Source organism: Budorcas taxicolor, chromosome 2 (assembly GCF_023091745.1).
Source record: "Budorcas taxicolor isolate Tak-1 chromosome 2, Takin1.1, whole genome shotgun sequence".
In the NCBI taxonomy this organism is placed as follows: Eukaryota; Metazoa; Chordata; class Mammalia; order Artiodactyla; family Bovidae; genus Budorcas; species Budorcas taxicolor.
The window spans coordinates 147887362-147910197 of record NC_068911.1 but is presented as its reverse complement, the minus strand read 5'-3'; the positions used below and the strand labels follow the sequence as shown (position 1 = coordinate 147910197).

General features: G+C 39.9%; 2 protein-coding genes across 12 annotated transcripts in view; one reads left to right on the top strand and one right to left on the bottom strand.

The window, feature by feature from the left end:
* Positions 1–4446, top strand: part of FN1 (fibronectin 1) — a 69343-nt gene extending 64897 nt beyond the window's left edge. For all 10 annotated transcript variants that reach the window (XM_052661243.1, XM_052661240.1, XM_052661239.1 and 7 more), the window contains 4 exons: positions 139–264; positions 786–892; positions 3262–3372; positions 3688–4446. In XM_052661243.1, coding sequence (XP_052517203.1) covers positions 139–264; positions 786–892; positions 3262–3372; positions 3688–3759 — 416 coding nt within the window. In that variant the 3' untranslated portion in view covers positions 3760–4446. The remainder of the gene's footprint in view (positions 1–138; positions 265–785; positions 893–3261; positions 3373–3687) is intronic.
* Positions 4447–12172: 7726 nt separating this feature from the next.
* ATIC (5-aminoimidazole-4-carboxamide ribonucleotide formyltransferase/IMP cyclohydrolase) overlaps positions 12173–22836 on the bottom strand; it is a 28333-nt gene continuing 17669 nt past the window's right edge. Inside the window, exons 13-17 of one of the 2 annotated variants that reach the window (XR_008201466.1) lie at positions 17385–17477; positions 15773–15955; positions 14648–14803; positions 14144–14314; positions 12173–12537 (exon numbers count right to left, since the gene is read on the bottom strand). Coding sequence is in view for 1 of the 2 variants with exons in the window: in XM_052661244.1 (XP_052517204.1) it covers positions 14195–14314; positions 14648–14803; positions 15773–15955; positions 17385–17477 (552 nt within the window). In the remaining variant the exon portion in view is untranslated. Of the gene's footprint in view, positions 12538–13027; positions 14315–14647; positions 14804–15772; positions 15956–17384; positions 17478–22836 lie in introns of those variants that run through there. The other variant, XM_052661244.1, reaches the window with a different exon arrangement.

The following is a 22836-nucleotide window of genomic DNA, read 5'->3' as shown; positions in this document are numbered from 1 at the left end:
ATCGTGACCTTCAACTTTCCTTACTACTCCTTCCAGATACTGGGCTTTGAAAATCCGGGGGCATGTCCCATTTCACTCAGCATCGTGTGAGTCAGAAATGCCAATAACTCCTTCCCTCTGATTTTCCCCACCCCCCAGAATGGTGCCATGACAACGGAGTGAACTACAAGATTGGAGAGAAGTGGGATCGTCAGGGGGAGAATGGCCAGATGATGAGCTGCACGTGTCTTGGAAATGGAAAAGGAGAATTCAAGTGTGATCCTCGTACGTTGCCACAGATCATCTTTAGTGCCTATTGAACACTCCCGCTTTTCATTACTAAGCTGTAACTCTCATCCCTGGAAATGACTGACTTTAGATCTTCTTGAGGAGTGAACAGTGGGTTTGTTAATTTTCTGATTTGGGAAAGCAGAGACAGGCTTCAAAAATGAGCCATGATTTAATGTTATTGTAGGGCACTTTAGCACTTCTCCGACCTGAGTATTTTGACTATAATCTGCAGTGAAATGTTACAAGAAAGCTTTACAAGTCTTTGGATTCAACTTTTGAAATATGATCTGTCTTGGCATTGAACTTTTTCTAGTTCATTATATCTGGTCTTTGGAAATACTGCCCTAAGATCTGTACAGCAGTACCTCTTGTACGGATGATTCCTATTAACACGTGGAAGGTGGGCTGTGATGATACAAACTTAGGAAAGAAACAGAACCCACCCTCACAGAGGGATCAAGTCTGTATTATTGTTTCCGGTCTTGTAAACACTTCTGACTTGTGTGTCTGTGTAGATGAGGCCACGTGCTATGATGATGGGAAGACTTACCACGTGGGAGAACAGTGGCAGAAGGAATATCTTGGTGCCATTTGCTCCTGCACATGCTTTGGAGGCCAGCGGGTAAGACTAGATAGTCCAGGCTCCTTGCTATTTAGATAAGGGGGGAGGCTTCTGTGCTAATGATTAATAAGAGTTACACTTCCTATGGGTACCCATTTCCTGTTGGCACGTAAGACTACTGCATACCCCTTTCCAGTTCTCCCCTTTCTTGGCAACCTCAGCCTCTCCCCCACACCTTCTATTCTCAGACTGCCTCCATTCTTCAGCAACTAAAGTGTTAAATGTTTGGGGAGCACTAGGCCTCCTGCTCCATTCTGATGGGCAGGTGCCCCGTGACACTGCTGTTAAATATTCTGAGTAATACCCAGATATTAGAAAATATCACTTCTTTATATCCTCTCTTAATCCCAAATAGATGCCTACCATAGGTCTGGTGTTGTGCTCAGGAATATGGGACAAATAAAAAGAGTGAAAGATGGTCCTGGATCTTAACAATACAGTTGGAGGCATTAAATTAGCATACACTGCAAGTCAGGCTGAGTAAGTCAGGTTCTGAGTGGGTCTGACAAATCTAGCTCCCAGGTAGGCTGATGTCAGCAGGCAAGTTTTGGTGGAAAAGAGAATCATGAACTGGCTGGGCTTTAGGATGAGCAAATTGTGGTCGAGGCAGCAGGGAAGCAGAGAGCACACCTCCTGGGATGGCAAGGAGCTGGCACAGGTGGGCTCTGGGGAAATCACCCTCTGCCTGTTGTCAGTGGTAAGACATTAAATGGGAAGAAGTGGGGGCCACTTATGGAGGGCCTTGCAAGACCATTATTTATGCCAGTACTTCTCAACCATTTCTAATCTGTGTCTTACTTCAGTATAACCAAAGAGTCCTGTTCTTTCCTCTAATCCAAAGTCCTGTTCTTTCCTTTCATCTTTGAAATCTCAAAATAAAATGCCTTTGTAACTTACATAAAAGCAACGGAACATAACATTCCTTTATTTTTAATGAAAACATACCCTCCCCAACAGCTTTTTCAAATTCTGGTACCTTAAGAACATGCTCACACTCCTGGGTAGGACTCAGCAGTTGATGCCTTTGGTATTGGCCAGTTGCAGGTACCCAAGAAGAAAGGGAACGTGATGGAAGATGGGGTTTTTTTTTTTTTTAGGAAAATTAAACTGGCAGCAGGGAAGGTTCATCAGGAGTCTGGCTGAGGGCAGCCCCAGAAGCTACTCTGATCTTATCCCACCACTTGTAGTTGGGTAGGGGGGGACGTCTTGGTCTCTCATTAACACGTATAAAGATCACAGAACCTAGTCATTTCTAGTCATGTGCTCAGTGAATAAATGGGTAAGTGAATTTGTTGCACAGTCAGTTTTGGTCTCACTTTAGACTCTCTGCCTCTTGATTTATGCACATAAAATCTTTCATGTGTGACACCTGTTCTAAAGCAAAGTGCTAAATGAAACACTAGAGACAGGAGTAGGTATTATTACATCATTTATATGAAAGCAAGATTCGTTGATTTTATAATATGTATTTACCTGTATTGTCTCGGTAATGTATTATGGGAATGTTTTTAAATGGAGAAATATGTCTGAAATATTTAACTGGCAATATAAAAAAGAAAGTGATCGTATTATTTAGGTTTGTTCGGGTCATAAGAAAAAAAGCCCAACTCAGGTTAATTTAGGGCAAAAGGAGGCTCACTTGACTGGAAAGTCCCAGGACCTCCCAGTGAAAGACCATGACGACTGGTATTCACCCAGCTGGGTGGCAGGTCACTGTGTGATTTTCAGGCTCCTCACAGCCAGTTATTTCTCTGGGTCTCTTTACCCTTACATGTAAAATAAGGGTGTCTGTCCAAGTGATCTTATGTCCTTTTTAAATGCCCTAGGATTCTAGGAAAACCTCTCCCTTCATCTAGTGTGGAAAGCTTATTAAGAAAGTCAGGAGTGGAATGAGCCTTGCCAGATGGTTCCCAGGTGGTGCTAGTGGTAAAGAACCCACCTACCAGCGCAGGAGACTTGAGAGACACGGATTCGACCTCCGGGTTGGGAAGATCCCCTGGAGAAGGACATGGCAGTTCTCTCCAGTATTCTTGCCTGGAGAATCCCATGGACAGAGGAGCCTGGCGGCTGTAGTCCATAGGGCCGCAAAGAGCCAGACACGACTGAAGCGACCTAGCATACATGGGAGTTTATGGGACATTTCAGGAAAAAGGAAAAGCATAAACAAAGGCAGTTGTACAATGGTGAGAAACCAGCCAGAATGTATTCTCTGAGTTATAAATGCATGAAATCATCATCAGTGCTTCCTTTATGGTTAACTGTGTGTATTCTGCCAGCTTGAGTGCTGAAATTCTTCGACACAAGCACTAAATTGCGATGTTCTTGTGTCATCCTAAACCTCTTCTAACTTAATGCCTCTGCTCTCTCAGGGCTGGCGTTGTGACAACTGCCGCAGACCAGGGGCTGAACCGGGTAACGAAGGCTCCACTGCCCACTCCTACAGCCAGTATTCTCAGAGATACCATCAGAGAACAAACACTGTAAGTACACTGGTGCCCTGCATGTTTCTCCTTAAAAGGCGATTGGGCACATAGTAGGCAATCTCTTTTTATAGGTACCTTTCTTCTGACTGAACATTTTTAAAAACTTAAATGACCTAAGAGGAGAATACTGTATCTTATAACACAATGTGGGTTCTCTTGAGCATCTCCTGTTGCCCAGTGCATAGCTAAGTGCTTAAAGCTAGAAGTATTCTCCCATCTATAAGTAACTGTCAGAGAAGCCACCCTTCCCCCTTTTTCTTCTGTAGGCTTTACAGTATTTGCTGTTTTTTCTTCTCTCTTCTATTTTTACAGAATGTCAACTGCCCAATTGAGTGCTTCATGCCTTTGGACGTACAGGCTGACACAGAAGATTCCCGAGAGTAATATTTCCAACCCAGAGAAACAAGCGTGGATCTCTGCCAAGGTCCATCCAAACTGGAGTGGTGTTAGCAGACCCCATGTTAGTGTGTTTCTTTCTTAAGCCCTTTGCTCTGGAGTAACTTCTCCAGCTTCAGCTCAACTCACAGCTTCTCCAAGCATCACCCTGGGAGTGTTTTGAGACTTTTCTCATACATGGGAGCAGTAGGTTATCTATTCTCCAAAATATTTGATGCCGCTCAGTATTTTAAATGAAGTGATTCTAACTTGTGATTTGGATTGGGATCCATAGGGAAGCACATGCACCAACCAAGATACAAAATGTCTTGAAATGATATTACCAAAATTTTAAGTAGGAAAGTTACTTGAACACTTCTGCTTCCACTTAACTGTCTGGCCCGCAATATTGTAGGAACAGCATGTCCTTTTTACTGTGGTATTCAGAACAGCCACAGTACTCACTTTTTCCAAATGATTCTAGTAATTGCCTAGAAATATCTTTTTCTTACCTGTTATTTATCAATTTTTCCCAGTATTTTTATATGGAAAAAAATTGTATTGAAGACACTTAGTATGCAGTTGATAAGAGGAATTTGGTCTAATTATGGTTGGTGATTATTTTTTATACTGTATGTGCCAAAGCTTTACTACTGTGGAAAGACAACCGTTTAATAAAAGATTTACATTCCATAACTTGAATATTGTGTCTTCTTTTTTACACAGAGAAATTGGTGGGGGGTGGGCGGCAGGGGTGGATTTCCCTGGTGGTCTAGTGGCTAAGAATCTGCCTTCCAATGCAATGGAAACAGGTTTGATCCCTGGTTGGGAAACTAACAGGCCACATGCCACAGGGCAACTAAGCCCGTGTGCCGAAACAAAAGATCCTGCATGCTGCAACTAAGACCCGATGCAGCCAAAAAGAAAGAAAGAACTTCAGGGGGAAGATAAAGAATCCGCCTGCATGTTTTTTTTTTTTCCTTTGTTACTCAGCAAACATTTGAAAACCTATGTACATGGCTCTAAATTTTGGTGATTTAAGGTGCCTCGTTAGCACAGTGGGTAGTGCTTCAGTCTCATACATTCTGGTGATTTAAATACAAGCCTTGCTAAGTCTGTCAGTCCCTAAACCTAGACTCGGTCTTATCCTTTTGTCTCTTCCAGTGTTGGAGATAATTTTATATTTTCCACTTTATCAGATTTAGGTGGATTCAAATACTTATTTAACTTGCTAGCTAGCTCTTCAGAAGTATAATCGAAATAATCTTTTCACTGTTATTTTCTAACCATTATAATTCTCTCCTCTTTCCCACTTCCTTTCTGTCCTTCATTAAATACACATCTATTCAAAGAGGGAATATAAGGGAAAGAAAAAGATGACTGAGGTATTCAAACTACTTAAATCACATGGCCTAGAGGAGTCTAATCTTAGGGAAGCACTGTGGTGTAATAACCTCAGTCCAACTTGCCTTAATAAATGCCAGCTGACCCTGAAGTGCCCAGATGAAGAAAGTTTGCGTAGTCCTGGTCTGGAAAGGCTGTTTCTTTTCAGTTTAACTTTGAGGAACCCACAAAACTTTGAGATTATATCTAGCATTTAGAATAGTAAAACAGCAGCACTGGAAATAAATTAGTAAACAGTAAAAGATTAGTAATTCATAATATACAAGACATGGAAAATACTTTTTAATATACCATTGTGCAATGAAAGAAAGTATTTCAAGAAACACCTGGCAATGAATATTAAGACTAAATACAGAAAGAGATTTTCTCAGGGTTTATTTGTTTAGAAAACCAAAACCTCATGTTGGAACAGGTTTATAGTACAGTTTACAAAGTTCCTTGCCATTTAGCATCTCATTTGGGAGAGGTCTTATGGTCTTATAGAGACTACAGCCCAGATGAGTCCTAAGCAGGACACAGACCCCACACTTCTGTTAACATCACTAAATGTACAGCTTTATCAAGCCAGTAGTTGCCAAGATAGCTGAACTGTACATGTGAAAGATAGGAAAAATCATTCAGGAAGAACAGATCACAGTGATACTAAGTGACTGTCTCACATAACGTGAGTCATCAGTGCTTATGGAGAGAGAATGTGACCCAGTACAAATCTACTCACAGGGTAAGGGGAAACCCTACTGTAGACTTACTAAAGAGAAAGTGGCTGTTACCTCCATCTTTAAGGTAAAGAGACCCAGGAATTATACTAGTGAAAGTCCGCACCCCAGCTCCATCCTGTTGAAAAGTCTTTGCATTTAAAAACGTAAGGAGGAGGCTTCCCTCGTCCAGTGGCTGAGAATCTGCCTTGCAATGCAGGGTACATGGGTTCGATTCCTGGTCCGGGAAGATCCCATATACTGCAGAGCAAGGAAGTCCCCACACCACAACTATTGAGCCTGTGAGCCACAACTGCTGAAGTCCATGCACCCTAAAGTCTGTGCTCCACAAGGGAAGCCACCACAGAGAGAAGCCCAAGCATCTCAACTAGAGAGTAGCCCCCCACTCTCTGCAACTAGGAGGACTGAGTGCAGCCAAAAATAAATAGATAAATTACTTAAAAAAAAAAAAAAGGCGGGACTTCCCTAGCTGTGCAGTGGTTAAGACCCCACACTCCCACTGCGGGAGGTGCAGGTTCAGTCCCTGGCTGGGGAACTAAGCTCTGATATGCCTCTTGGCATGGTCAAAAAAAAACACGAGTTGAGACTGACTTGGCTTTAAACTGCTTGTCTAATGACAAGCCTAAAACTATTTTCCCCAATGTGCATTTAAGTAAATCCAACTGGACTATATTAAACACATAGTGAGCCTGTCAACAACTTACACACTGAACTGTAAAACCTGCAGGTTCCATATTTAAAATGTAAAAAAAAGTACCACTTTTCCAAAATGCCTGCTAGATCCTCAAAAGCAATATACCAAACTTACAAACAAAGCTATTTCAATAGTGAGTCAGTAACTACATTTAGATAATTAGAACAAATTAAACAAAATCAGTGGCCTTTTATGTGTTGGTATCACAATGCAAAGTGGTAAAACTTTCTTGTTTACTGCTTCTCAGCAAAATCATTCAAACACGAGCATTTCCAAAGATCTTTTACAGTTTTTACTAACTCATGTTACTGTTGTCCCTGAGAACAGTCTTAAGCAGGCCAGATTGAAAAGGCATAATTAAAATACTGATCTGGATATAGGCAAGACATTGGCAATTCAAGCAAAATCAGATAAAAGTCGTAAACATATCAGACTTAGAAAAACTGCAGTTTTGAAGTTATACTTTGTCTTGCTGCACTTGATTTGTAGGAAAACTTATTATGTATTTTTGTTGTTTTCAGCTTTAATGACCTGAGTGAATTATGCAAGTTAATGGGTATTAAAATATCACTACATTCCTTGGTGGCTCAGACAGAAAATAACCTGCCTGCAATGCAGGAGACCTGGGTTCAAACCCTGCCTTAGGAAGATCCCCTGGAGAAGGAAACGGCAACCCATTCCAGTATTCTTGCCTGGAAATTGCATGGACAGAGAAGCCTGGTGGGCTACGTCCATGGGGACACAAAAATTCAGATATGGCTGAGTGACTAACACTGATGACAGAAGCCTGTAAGGCAGATATTCTGTGGAGGTGAATAAAGAAATGATCAGGTGGGAATTACAAGTATAGGAAATGACTTTTCCATTTAATTATACTTCCACTGAAAATTCTACTCCGTTTCTAGTTGTATGAAACTCATTAAAGTGATTAAGAAACAACACATCAGCACATTTAAGGCTGAAACTGCTTCCCATTCAGTAAACTCCCATTACTGTGGTAGGAAAAGTGGCAAGTTCCAATTAAAAAAACCCATTTTCAGTTAGATACATTTCAACCATTAAAAAAAAAATCACTCTTGGGACTTCTCATGTTTGGGGACATTTAAAGATAACCACATAGGTTGACAAAGCAGGTACAGCACAAAAATGACATTGCCCTAGATTTTTCAGACTAAGAAAGTTATTTTTAAGGAGTATATATGGCAGTAATATTGGAGATGGAAGTTATTATCATTTCCATATCATGCTATTTCATATCCTCATTAAAATAAAAGAGATTCAATTTAAATTGCAAACAAAAATCTATATAAATTACAGAGGAAGTGAAGAATACTGTAAGTAATAAAATAGCAAGAGAAATGATGCTTCAGCTGAAAGCCCCAAATGGGAAATTCATTTTTTAACATTCTTCAGTAAAGTTAGGTATGAGATATTAAAGCATGTTTTACATTTCCTTGAATCCTCTTTACTTACTCTTTAGAGACTAAAAGTTTTAGCAATCTTAGGAGCCAACTTTTTCCTAAAATGGCTCTTGTGTGGGGCCTCCAAAGGCCTGAAGTTACTAACTTTGTTTGGAGGTGGCCAGCATAGGGTGATTGTCAGCACCCTGTATGGGCTGGGGCTGGAATCACCCATCCTGCAGCCTGACCATCTCAGCAGACTGCCCTTAGGGAAAAAAACATCGCAGGCCAAGGATGTGCCCAGGGAGCTCTTTGTATCACATTACTTCGGAAACCATCGGTTAGTTCCAGAAAGAAACACTGTCTCTGCCAGGAGACTGCTGGACAGGATTTTACAATGAAACCTGCTGTGCTGTATAATTCCGCATTAGCTATAACATGTGGAGCCAAGTGCTGATCATGTCACTTTGGTGGAGAAATTGGAACCCTAACATACACTGCTCGTAGAAAAGTAAAAAGAGTGCAGCTGCTGTGGAAAACAGTTTGGTGGTTCCTAGCTAAGCATCAGACTTTTCTGATGGTCCAGTAGTTCAGAATCCTCCTGCCAATGCAGGGGACACGAGTGTGATCCCTGGTCTGGAAGGATTCCATATGCTGCGGGGCAACTAAAGCCAGGCACCGCAACCACTGAGCCCTCGTGCCCTAGAGCCTGTGCTCTGCAACAAGAGAAGCCTCCACGATGAGAAGCTCGTGCCCTGTGACTAGAGGAAGCCCTCACAGAGGAATGAAGACTGAGCCAAAAATAAATAAATAAATTCGAAAAAAAGCTAACCTTTGGGTTATCACATGACCCAGAATTTCTACTCCTATGTATATACCCAAGAGAATTGAAAACATGTGTTCAAATAAAAACTTGTACTCAAATGTTCATACCGCCGTTTTTCTTCCAAACAGTGAAAACAACTCATATGTCTATCAACTGATGAATGAATAAAGATGTGGTATATTCAAATAATGGAATATTATTTGATCATAAAAAAGGAATGAAGTACTCATATATGCTATGTCATGAACCTTAAAAACACGCTACATGAGAGAAGTCAGGCACAAAAGACCACACAATATATGTTTCCATTTCTACACAATGTCCAGAATAGGCAAACTAATAGAGACAGAGAATATACTAATGGTTACCAGAGAGAGAGAACAGAAAATAGCTGGCAATCAGAATGTGCCTTCTTTTCGGGGTGAGGGAAATGTTCTAGAATTAAATAGTGGTGGATGGCTCTACAACTTTATGAATATACTAAAAATCACTGATTTGCACAATTTTAAAAGTTTAAGATAATAAATTTTATATGTGCATTTTATTTCAATGGAAAAAATGGCACTTTAGTTACAGAAAGCCTCCTTAATATCCTGTTGCTTACTGGTAATGTTATCAAGGCTGTTACCCCAGAATTACAGCCCTGCCCCTCCCTCAAATGGAGACCCATTACTCTTATCTAAGTTTCAGAAGGAAGCTGCAAAGAGAAGAAACAAGAACTGTTTAGAATCACGTAGGCCCAAGATGGCGACATATCTGACTTCCACTAGCCCTGGAGTCTCGTAATATGCTCACTGTAATGTATTAGTATATGCTGACACACCCACCAGCACCCATATGGATTGAGAAGGGGTGTTGCATTGGGCTCCAGATCCAAACCACAGCTTTTTCCTTGGATCAGTTCAGTTCTGTCACTCAGTCATGTCCAGCTCTTTGTGAACCTGTGGACTGCAGCATACCAGGCCTCCCTGTCCATCATCAACTCCCAGAGTTTACTCAACCTCATGTCCATTGAGTTGGTGATGCTATCCAACCATTTCATCCTCTGTCATCCCCTTCTCCTCCCGCCTTCAATCTTTCCCAGCATCAGGGTCTTTTCTAATGAGTCAGTTCTTTGCATCAGGTGGCAAAAGTATTGGAGTTTCAGCTTCAACATCAGTCCTTCCAGTGAATATTAGGAATGACTGGTTGGATCTCCTTTTAGTCCAAGGGACTCTCAAGAGTCTTCTCCAACACTGTAGTTCAAAAGCCTCAATTGTTCGGGGCTCAGCTTTCTTTACAGTCCAACTCTCACATCCATACATGACCACAGGAAAAACCATAGCTTTGACTAGACAGACCTTTATTGGCAAAGTAATGTCTCTGCTTTTTAATATGCTACCTAGGTTGGTCATAACTTTTCTTCCAAGGAGTAAGTATCTTTTAATTTTATGGCTGCAATCACCATCTGCAGTGATTTTGGAGCCCCCCAAAATAAAGTCTGACACTGTTTCCCCATCTATTTGCCATGAAATGATGGGACCAGATGCCATCATCTTAGTTTTCTGAATGCTGAGTTTTAAGCCAACTTTTTCACTCTCTTCTTTCACTTTCATCAAGGGGCTCTTTAGTTCTTCACTTTCTGCCATAAGGGTGGCATCATCTGCATATCTGAGGTTACTGATATTTCTCCCGGCAATCTTGATTCCAGCTTGTGCTTCATCCAGCCCAGTACTTCTCTTGATGTACTCTGCATATAAGTTAAATAAGCAGAGTGACAATATACAGCCCTGACATACTCCTTTCCCTATTTGGAACCAGTCTGTTGTTCTGTGTCCAGTTCTAACCTTTGCTTCCTGACCTGCATACAGAATTCTCAAGAGGCAGATCAGGAGGTCAGGTGGCTCAGCTGGTAAAGAATCTGCCTGCAATGTGGGAGACCTGGGTTCGATCCCTTGGTTGGGAGGATCCCCTGGGGAATGGAATGGCCATCCACTCCAGTATTTGGGCCTGGAGAATTCCATAAACCAGTGCTGTCCTTGGATAACTCACAAATATACCTCCCCCCCTTTCCAATTCCCTCCCTTTTACCTTGAACCTTCTATATATTTGGTGTCTCCACTCAAACTGGATCGAGAAGTTGATCTGCAAACTACATTCCTACTTCTTCATTCTTTGGCCATTGAATCAAGTTTCTGCTGTTTTAATCTCAGCATCAGTTTGTGCTACTCACTGCATGAATCCCATCAGAGAAAGAACATCTCTGACCCAGAGAGGGGTCATGGCCTGGGCTAGGACCCTGGTGCAGGTCCAGCCAACCAATTTGGTAGCTGTAAGAAGTGGGGTCTGGGAAAACAGAGTAGATGAAAGATTGAAGGAACTCAGAAACTTTCTGGCTACCAGTTCAAAAACTGAGGCAAAATCCAATTTCCATACACTAACATCATCTTCTGATACCTTTTATGCCCCATACACACAAAAGCACTATGAAAGCAACACATAGCTTTTTTTATGAATAGTATTTATCTATCACACCCCAGGTGGTGTTCTAAGTGCTCTTAAACAGTTTATTCCACTTACTCCTTAGGGCAACCCTAAGAGTTGTATATTGCAACATCACTTTACAAGTAGGAAGTGAGGGAAAGTCTAGGTGAATCACCTAACATCACACAGCTTGTTAGTAACAAAGCTGGAACTTGAACCTGATAAACCAGCCCTGGATTGCATGCTAACAATCAGGAGCTACTCAGCCTCTCTGAGAGCAAATCCAACTCCATTTTGTAGATGAGAAAACAAAGTTCCAAGAGCCTGGTGACTTAGTGGTAAAGAATCTGCCTGCTAATTTAGGAGACGTGGGGTTGACCGCTGGGTTGGGAAGATCTCCTGGAGAAGGAAATGGCAACCCACTCCAGTATTCTTGCCTGGAAAACCCCATGGACAGAAGAGTCTGCTGGGTCACAGTCCTTGGGATCACAAAGAGTCAGACACAACTGAGCAACTAATACAAGGCATGTGCCCAAGATGATCACAAACTGATGAGTATCAAAACGGCCTAAAGGTAGTTTCCTAGAAGGAAAGCAAGGAACGTAATCAAGAACAGGTGTGGTGAGGAGGGGGCATGGCAGGGGAACTGCTGGCAAAATTCTTTTTCACCTCATTGATGGTGATATATGTGTTTATTTAAAAATGATTCTTAGGAATTCCCTGGTGATCCAGTAGTTAAAGAGAACTTTTTGCTTTCACTGCAGGAGCCCATATTCAATTCCTAGCCAGGGCACTAAGATCTTGCAAGCCACACAGCATGGCTGAAAAAAAAATTCTTCAAGCTACAGATGTTTAATGCACTTTCCACACAGGCATGGTTTATTACATTTATTTTTTAAAGTAAATTTGTTGGGTCATAAGGCAGCTCTATTTGCAATTTTTTAAGGAATCTCCACATTGTTTTCCATAGTGACTGTACTAGTTTGCATTCCCACCAACAGTGTAAGAGGGTTCCCTTTTCTCCACATCCTCTCCAGCATTTATTGCTTGTAGACTTTTGGATCACAGCCATTCTGACTGGTGTGAAATGGTACCTCATTGTGGTCTTGATTTGCATTTCTCTGATGAGTGATGTTGAGCATCTTTTCATGTGTTTGTTAGCCATCCGTATGTCTTCTTTGGAGAAATGCCTATTTAGTTCTTTGGCCCATTTTTTGATTGAAAAACACCAATACAGTATACTGACACATATATACGGAATTTAGAAAGATGGTAATGATGACCCTGTATGCGAGACAGCAAAAGAGACACAGATGTATAGAATGGACTTTTGGACTCTGAGGGAGAGGGAGAGGGGGGGATGATTTGGGAGAACGGCATTGAAACATGTATACTATCATGTAAGAAACGAAGTGCCAGTCTATGTTCGATACAGGATACAGGATGCTTGGGGCTGGTGCATGAGGATGATCCAGAGAGATGATATGGGGTGGGAGGTGGGAGGGGGATTCAGGATTGGGAGCTTGTATACACCCATGGTGGATTCATGTCAGTGTATTGCAAAACCAATATAGTATTGTAAAGTAAAGTAAAGTAAAAATAAATAAATAAAATAAAATATTACAAGGAAAAAAAATTAAAGTAAATTTGTGCCTAGCACAGTGTTTAGCAAAAATGAGCTTTAAGCGTATCCAAGAATGGAAGCACTGGAAACTTGGAAGACCTGCAGGAACTCATGCTCTCAGGAAGGGACAAAGACTGGGCTTTAGTAAGAAGGTGCCCCTAGAGGTATCAGGATGGTACAAGCTGCCCTCAGGGGATGGTTCATAAATGAGTGAGGGCTGATGTTTTTCTTCCTGGGCCCTAGGCGCTCCCCCAACTTAAATACACTGTTTACTGATCCAGATGTTTTGTTATGGGTTTTCTGCTCAGACTGCAGTAAGCTGGAAGTCCTGGCTCCTTTCAGATAGTGGTATTAGAAACCACAACCTTAGTATTAGTTATGTCCATTGCCCCTGGGGTGTCACACTTCTTGGTGCTCTCAGTTGATAGAAGTAGTCGTGTGTTTTCTAAAGTGTGAGAATATTCCTTTAAAAAATTTTCTACTTTATTTTTATATTAACTGATTGAAATATTTACAAATGAAATATATAGACTTTGCTTCAAAATAGTGTTTAGGCATTGCAAGTAGGGTACATAAAACTTAAGCAGTCATGAAATATAGATACGTAGAATTTTACTATTTTGTGTTCATCCCAAAACATCCATAATAAAGATCTTTCAAAAATTCAGAAAACTGCTTACAACTATATGCTAATTAACAATTTTGAAAACTTAAAACAGTCAAATTCCTAGAGGGGAAAAAAATACTTTGCTAGAAATTACTTAGAAATATAAAAGCTATTTAAGCTAAACCAATTATTAGAAATTATTATATTTATTGGTGTAAATTTTTGGACTAATCCTCCTGCAGGTAATTATGAACACTGGCCGAAAATATTTAAAAGGTCTATTTGAAGCTCCTGTAAAGCAACTAAAAGCTGGTGGGAACCAAAGGGGATCAATCTTCAAAGGGAGAGAAGATGGTACGTCAGTTCTCCACAAATTGATCTACAGATTCAATGCAATGCCAATTAAAATCTCAAGAGGTTTTTTCCTGTAAAAACAGAGCCTAACTGATTCTAAAATTTATATGGAAATGCCAAGGACCTGGACATAGCCAAGAAATTATTCCAAAAGACTACTGTGAAGGACTCACACTACCCAATTTCACAATTTACTATTAAGTTACAATAATCAAGACAGTGCCTATAACTAAGACAGTGTAGACTGAAGATTATGAAAACTTTATGCTTTAGTTTTAAAAAAGGTTATTTTCAAAATTCCATACATGATTTTTCACCTACACACAGGCAGGGTATAAAATAATGTATTGATGAAGTCAGTGATGGAAGAGCCGGAGATTCGTGTGAGCAAGGATTATTCCCAGCTCATCGCAAGCCTCGATCACAACTTTGTCAGCGGCAGAACCGGAAGGGGCAGCGATGTAGGCCACGCCACTCTGGGAGGGGAAGACAGAGACCGACTCTCAAAATACAACCTCATGCCAAAACATGCCAGAATCAACCACTACCACTGCCAGCTCCAGTAAAGAGAGTAAGCTAACAACAATTCACATTGCATACTGACTCATTGTCAAAGAGGCAAAATAACAGAATTCGGGCTATCCACAGAGCAAATAATTCTCTAGCTATTATACTGATACATCGTATCATCACAACTTACATATAACTTACATATAACTCATAGAACTGAAAAAATCAGAAGCACTATTTCAAAATAGTTAGTACATAATAACCAAATCTATGCAAACACACACCAACTTCATACTTACCCTTTTAGCTCTGTCTATATTGTCCCGGAAAGGAAAGAAGGCATCAGAGCTGACGGAAACTTCATTAAGTTTGTCAACCCATTCCTTTTTTTCTGTCTCAGTTAACAGCTCAGGGACCTCCTCAAACAGGGCCTTCCACTTGATCAAATCTTCACCCTGTAAGTGGGGACAGGGAGGAAAGACAAGTATGACACCATTTTCAGTACTATCTGATACAAATCAGAGCTGGGATGTACTCTACAATCTACTTTTATTCTTATTCATATATGTTAAGTCCTCTTCCAGGACTTAGAGCCCAATCTGCTGTGTAATAATCAAGCAGAAAAATCAAGTATTAACGTCATTTTTAAAAAAGACTGAAGCACCTCCTGGTTACAAGGCATGTTCTCCAGCAACACTTGTTGATTGTATTGTGGATTCCTATCCCTGGCTGGACAACCTAGTGGAGCTGACTCACCCCCTCAGAAGACCAGAACTTAATTTTTATTTTGTAACCACTACCCATTAAGCACTTGTATTTACAGAAACTGGGCTAAGTCCTACGTTTTTTAGCAGGCTACCTAATACCTGCAATTTTAATGCTCCCTCATACCTTCTTTAAGGTAGAAAACATTAAAGAACATGAACCATAACACAAGTACACTGAGTTGTTAATGGAGTGTCTGGAGAATGTGGGGGGCATTTGCTACCTGCTGTCAAGTAACCTGTATGCAATGCTGAATACACATCCATCACACAGCAAGCAACATGCCTGGCACTGGGACAGACATCCAAGATGGGTGAAGAACAGTCCCTGCCATCAAAACTCAGAACCAGCAGGGGGTACAAGCATACAAAACTAAACCAGGGGCTCTAATCTAAGACGACAGATGATCTGTGGTGTCAGAAAGGGATAAAGAATGCCAAAGAAAGGTAAATGAGACAAAGATTGTTTAGATTAGTAATTTTAGACAATTTAAAGCTTCAAGAAAAATATGATGGCCAAAAAGTTCACTCAAGTTTTCCATAACATCTTAAAGAAAAACCCAAACAAACTTTCTGGCCAACCTGATACCTTTTCTCTTTGTAGTGATGACAACAGTTAACCAGGAAAGGGTAAACCCCACTCAATAACAGCCCTTTTACCTCGCCGATAGTTCCAGTAACATACTGATCGATGGCATTGGAGATTTCTGCTCTCTTCACGCCAGCTTTAAACTTCATGGAAAGCACTTGTGGGTGATGTCTAAGCCACCAATAGTTTGCCTTATCACCTGCAAGGCGTGTGCAGTGTATACGAGACTGCTGTCCTGCTCCGATGCCAATAACCTGAAGAACATGGGCATTAAAATGAATACTTCTCCAACAACATGTTTCTTAATGGATTTCTTTGTGCATAGTCCCCTCAAATCTATCAATTTTGTAGGGAGAAAAAAAAAATCAGGCCAAATGAAGTACAAATAGTTTTTAAAGGTAGGGTAACATGTTTTATAAATACTATTCATATTTTACTCCTCAGTGACATTTGAGGCATGCTATTAATATTACAGAAGTTTCTAGAACTTTTGGATATCAGCAGTAAAGTATGGTCTTACTGGAACTTATTAGACCAGCAGCCACAATCTTCCAGATTTTTGTTACTACAGGTTAGCAATCTTTCAACAGTTTTTAGTCACTAAGTCGTGTCTAGCTCTTCTCAGACAGTAGGCAATCACTAAAATGCTGAATTTGAAAGGGTCTTCCAGGTTATTAATATTAATTAATTCCGATTAATATCCACTATCCCCTCTCACTTATGGGCTAAATAATTTAACAAACGTCTAGAGAGGAGCTCAAGACACCATGAGAAGAAACAGTGCTAAAGTTATTATGGTAAATCCAGGTTCACCCCAGAGCTAGTAGAGTTCTGCTGATGAGCCACCTTGGTTCTGTGCTCTGTGGGCTGAGGTGAGGTGAGCTGAAGTCACTCAGTCGTGTCTGACTCTCTGTGACCCCATAGACTGTAGCCTACCAGGCTCCTCCGTCCACGGGATTTTCCAGGCAAGAGTACTGGAGTGGGTTGCCATTGCCTTCTCCAGAGGATCTTCCCAACCCAGGGATCGAACCCGGGTCTCCCACATTGTAGGCAGACGCTTTACTGTCTGAGCCACCAGGGAAGCCTACTCTGTCGGCTGGTGCACTAAGAAAGAAGGTCTCTAGCTTAACATCAGTTCAGAAGAGATGTTCAACATCTTGACTGTGGTAGTGGTCAAATAATCATATAATCTGTGCAAAGTGTTAAACTTTTTAAAAAAGGGTACATTTTACTGTATATAAATTTATACCTCAATAAAGTTGATTTTAAAAGATGATGCTAACTCCCAGCTTGCAGATTCTTAGTAAAATGACTTACAGAAATATAAATAAAAATACCCTTCAAGCTGCAAAATAATGGGCTAGTACTTTCTACTTCCTCTTCACTGGAAATACTACTGACAGGGAGGAGGGGAGCAAATAAACTAGTTCCATAGGAGCTATTAACAGTCTGCTAATCCTAAATGTGCCAACTCATTCCAGGTAAAGAACAAGAGGACCATTCTAACACTTAATGCCAACAATACTTTGTAGTCATCACTGAGTAAATACTGACAAACCCAAAGAGAAAAACTTGACAACATCTTCCTTTTCAAGCCAGTCTAGTTCCCAAGGCAGATGGATTTTTGAGTATCGTTTTGTAAAACCACAATTTCCCTCCAGGTGAGCCTGACAGCTTGGTTACCTGCCCATTCTTGGCATAGCACACGGAGTTAGACTGAGTGTACTTGACAGCAACAGTGGCCACGATGAGGTCCCTGAACGCAGATTCCGGCAACTAGAAAAAACACAGAATAGTAAGTAAGTGGTGTTTCTTTCAAACTTCGCTTAACTTTTAGCATCCTATGCGGCATTTATTATAACAGGCCTATAATGCAGGTCTATCCTTCAGATGAGGGAATGAAAGTAACTGTTCATTCAGTTCAGCTGCTCAGTCGTGTCCAACTCTTTGTGACCCCATGGACTGCAGCACATCAGGCCTCCCTGTCCATCATCAACTCCTGAAGATTACTCAAACTCATGTCCATTGAGTCGGTGATACCATCCCACCATCTCATCCTCTTTCATCCCTTTCCTCTCCTGCCTTCAATCTTTCCCAGCATCAGGGTCTTTTCAAATGAATTAGTTCTTCACATCAGGTGGCCAAAGTGTTGGAGTTTCAGCTTCAGCATCAGTCCTTCCAAAGAACACCCAGGACTGATCTCCTTTAGGATGGACTGGTTTGATCTCCTTGCAGTCCAAGGGACTCTCAAGAGTCTTCTCCAACACCACAGTTCAAAAGCATCAATTCTTCAGCACTCAGCTTTCTTTATAGTCTTTATAACTGTTCATAGGAGACACTATCATGTTTTACTGAAAGGATCATATTTAACATATTTGTCATGGAACTCTGTGCAATGCCTAATACATCACAGACTCAAACTGACACCATTTTTACAGCAATTTTGGCTTAAGCCTGCTTACATATCACACTAGACATGAAAACTATATCCACTCCAACACTGACAAACAGTATTTTCTCTATCACAGGATCAACAAATAACTGGAGATGCTATTAAAATTTATGTTCAGAAACAACACTGAAAATAATTTGTACCGACACTACAATCAACTGTGATGCACACACATCCAAGGCTCTTCAGGCAAAATCGTATTAGGATCATTTTTTGGTTTGCCTAGAATATTCTAAGTAGAAGGTATTAAAAAATGTATTATGAACTAAATACTGGTTCAAATAGAAAGAGACAACTATGATAACTAAAAATGTCACTATCTTTACTATAAAGAGCAAATAAAATTGAAAAGAAGGATAATGATCTATGTTGGTATGCTAAGTGGACAGAATATATAAGCACCTAACTGAAAAACTGATAAACTTCATCAAAATTAATACTTCTGCTCTTTGAAAGGTACTAATTAAGGATAAAAAGATAAGCTACAGACTATAAGAAAATATTTGTAAACTACATATCCAGCAAAGAACTAGTATTCAAAACATGTAAAAACCTCTTAAAACTCAGTCACAAATCTAATTAGAAAATGGGCAAAAGACATGAAGAGACATTTCAAGAAAAAGGACATACACATAAAAATGAACACATGAAAAAGGGAGAAGAATATAAAGGAAGATAAATCCAGCATTCTCAGCCGTAGGTTTCCAAATTTCTATTAAAAATACATGTGAACAAGTAGAGAAGAACTTAGATAAATGATTAAAATCACAGACTGGTAAAAATATCCAAGATAGCACAGCCAGAAGCACAAAACCTCTCAAGTTCCACTAAATTATTAATCAGTCCAATACCTATAAACCTATAAGGAAAACTTACAAAAATTAAGATTCTCAGTAAATAGGCATGGTTGTCAGCATGGGTACCATGGGATTTGGCTCAGTGCCCTTTCAGTATTTTTAAAAATACGTTAACCAACAAGGTTAAGAAAAAAAAGTGGAAAAAAAAAATCCAGGGCCCCACTTTACTGTTCAGTTCAGTTCAGTCGCTCAGTCGTGTCCGACTCTTGGTGACCCCATGAACTGCAGCACGCCAGGCCTCCCTGTCCATCACCAACTCCCGGAGTTCACTCAGACTCACGTCCATCGAGTCAGTGATGCCATCCAGCCATCTCATCCTCGGTCGTCCCCTTCTCCTCCTGCCCCCCATCCCTCCCAGCATCAGAGTCTTTTCCAATGAGTCAACTCTTTGCATGAGGTGGCCACATTCTTCCTAGGAATTCAAAGTTATGGTAAAATATTTTTATAGATAGAACAGAAGAATTAAAAGTGAAACATTTTTATCTTCTTGTGGTTCTTTTGAGCTGAGTTGCTCTGGGCTTCTCAAAGGGTCTGATCTCACTATATCTGAATATTTTTTATTGTGGCAATAACTCCACTCGTGTTTTTAAAAAATTTCTTCTTCTCCCACTTCTTCTCTTTCTCTTCATCTTCTTTCTCTCCCCTCTCCCCCTTCTTTCTCCATCTCTATGTCTTGGTCTTTCTCTCGCTCAACAAAGACCTATGGTAATTTATAACATATAAAAAGAATAATACCTGCTTTGATAACATTCCAGTTACTTCATCGAGACAATAAACTTTTGACTTGATCTCAAGATAAATCTATAAATCTTTAATGCAGAGCTTCAGGAAAACTCTAAGGATAGTTGAGAAAAATTGCTAATCTGCACTCAAGACTTTCACATTTTCATCCAATTGACTATAATAATGTAAAACCGTGTTGTTTAATTTCCAAATGCTAGAGGATTTTCCAGATGTCATTCTGTTATTGATTTCTAACTTGAATTTCTTGTGGTTAAAGAAATTTACATTGATTGAGATGTATTTTATAGCTCAGAATATGTTCTATCTTGGCGATCGTCCCATGAGAACTCAAAAGAATTATATTCTGCTTTTGTTGGCTGAACTGTTCTATAAATGGTAATTAGGTCAACTTGGTTGACAGTGTTGTTGAAATTTTCTATGCTCGCTCTATCGTTTGTTCTATCAACTATTAAGTGACACCTTGAAATTGCAATCAAAAGGAGACTTGTCTACCTACTGTTATTATTTCTATCAGTTTTTGCTTCATATGTCTTTAAACTCTGCTGTTAGGTACATCACATTTAGAATTATCATGTCCACTTGATGAATTGACTTTTATTTTAAAATGTCCCTCTTTTCCCTAGTAATATTCCTTATTCTTAAATCAACTTTGTATAATATTATATACTGGTGCTTTTTTTAAATTAGTGTTTTCATGGTATATCTTGTTGTATCCTTTTACTTTTAACCTATACACTTTTTTTTTCACATTTAAAATGAGTTTTGGACTCTGTGGCAGAGGGAGAGGGTGGGATGATTTGGGATAATGGCATTGAAACATGTATAATATCATATAAGAAACAAATCGCCAGTCTAGGTTCGATGCAGGATACAGGATTCCTGGGGCTGGTGCACTGGGATGACCCAGAGGGATGGTATGGGGAGGGATGTAGGAGGGGGGATTCAGGATTGGGAACACGTGTACACCTGTGATGGATTCATGTTGATGTAGGGCAAAACCAATACAATATTGTAAAGTAAAAAAATAAATAAATAAATAAATAAATAAAACGAGTTTCTTATATATGGTATATAGTTGAATCTTACTTTTTATCCAGTCTAATAATCTTAGTTTTTTATTGTAGTGTCTGGGCCATTTTCATTTAATGTGATTATCAATGTGTCTGGGTTTACATCTACCATTTTGCTGTTTATTTTCTAATTGCCTGTACGTTCTTTTTCCTTTAGATTAATTTTTAAAGTGATTCCCCTTTATCTCTACCATTGGTTTATTAGCTATTTTATTGTATGCATATGTACAACTTAATCACTTTGCTCTACAGCAGAAGGTAACACAGCATTCTAAATCAACTATACTTCAGTACAGTTCTTTTAGAAAGGAATGAAGACCACTAGGAATGGTATCTACGTAGGTAAATATGTGATAATGGTAGGTATGGTTGGTTAGATAGTGAATATGTGAGTAAATATAGAAAACAGATTTCCAGAAGAATCTCTGTACTATGTAATTGACTAATTTAAAGGACCAGTATCAATGCATTTGAGGTTTAAAACATATGAAAATGTCTGACAATAGTACAAAGGTTGTAAGGGAGGAGATAAGACATACATTCTAACCTCCTTACAGTATACTTTGAGTGGTATACAGACTATACACTGTAGAGAAGCTATTGTAAAAATAAAATGGCTAATAAAGCAAAGGTAGAGATAAAGTGGAATCACTTTTAAAAAATTAATCTAAAGGAAAAAGAATATATAGGCAATTAGAAAATCAACAGCAAAATGGTAGATGCAAACCCATTTTACTGTGAGCTGCTTCAAGTGACACTGTTAACCCAGGACCTCAGGGTCTTCACCAAAGGAGCAGATTCCCAAACCTGCAAGATGTGTTTACTTATGATTCCTACATGTTCTTTTACTTTAGGGCACCATTAACTTTCAACGATACAAATGAAATACCCAGTAAATCAACAAAGATCATGCCTCAGTCACTACATGCTTATTAACAGAACTATCCCCATAAAGATTTTAAAGCCTATTTTCAGCGTTCTACTTAAAGCCTCAGAACTCAGACCGGGGAACAATAGCCAACTAACTCATTGTCCACTTCTGTTACAAAATGTCTTGTTAAGAGACTAATCCTTTTCTAAGAACTAACAGAAATACTGAATACAGAGCTCATAAAATATCCAGTCCCTAGAGGCAAGAAGCAAACACCCTGGTGATAAAGAAGCAACAGTGTGACTGTTTTCCCCTCCAGGCCTTTTCCTAGTTGCAAGGTGGAAACTAAGAGGTGAGCCCTATGCTCAGCTCTATGGAAGGAAAATAACACTAACCAGATGCTCAAAGTATCTTTATGAAGTATCTTTATGGTTTTTTCATATTATGGACAAAAAAACTGATCAACAGTCAACCTACAAAAGAAATGGAAAATTTTGAGTCAACTTAAGGATTATAAACCCAGGAGAAAGCCTCTCAGAGAGCCTGGAGAACAGTTCCAAACAGGTAAGGGTGTGGCAAGCATGTATTTGATGTTGATGAAGGGGTATATGCAACCAAGCACACATTTCAGTAGCAGGTCACTGCTATCCTTGAAGACCCACCTTAGTTAATGGTTTCAGTGCTCTTCTAAGTGTGGGATGATCTTCTGTGATGCAAGAAACTCGGTTTCATAAAATCTCCTGAAAATATCTAAACTATCTGAGGGCCAGTTCTGTTAAGTTTCTCTAGAGCACAAAGTCCCTCATCCTGAATTCCTTTCAGTGACTACAGTGGCTAAAGACTTGATTCTTACAGAAGTGGATGGTAGGTAAGCCTGCTAATTTTATGATCCACTCCCTCTCTGTCTTAATTTCAACCAGAATTTGAGAGGCATTTCTTGACTAGTTTGTTCCACGGTGCTAGGAATGCTCCCTTAGTTCAGGCAAGAATTTTATTGCTCGGCCACCTGATGTGTTATTACTGGACTGGTCTCTTGTAATAGTAACCAAAAGCCTCTGGGCCACATGTCTTACTTGTCTGTTATGGTCCAAGAAATGGTTCCCTCTTTTTGCTTCTTCCCGGATCTACAGTTACACTGTCA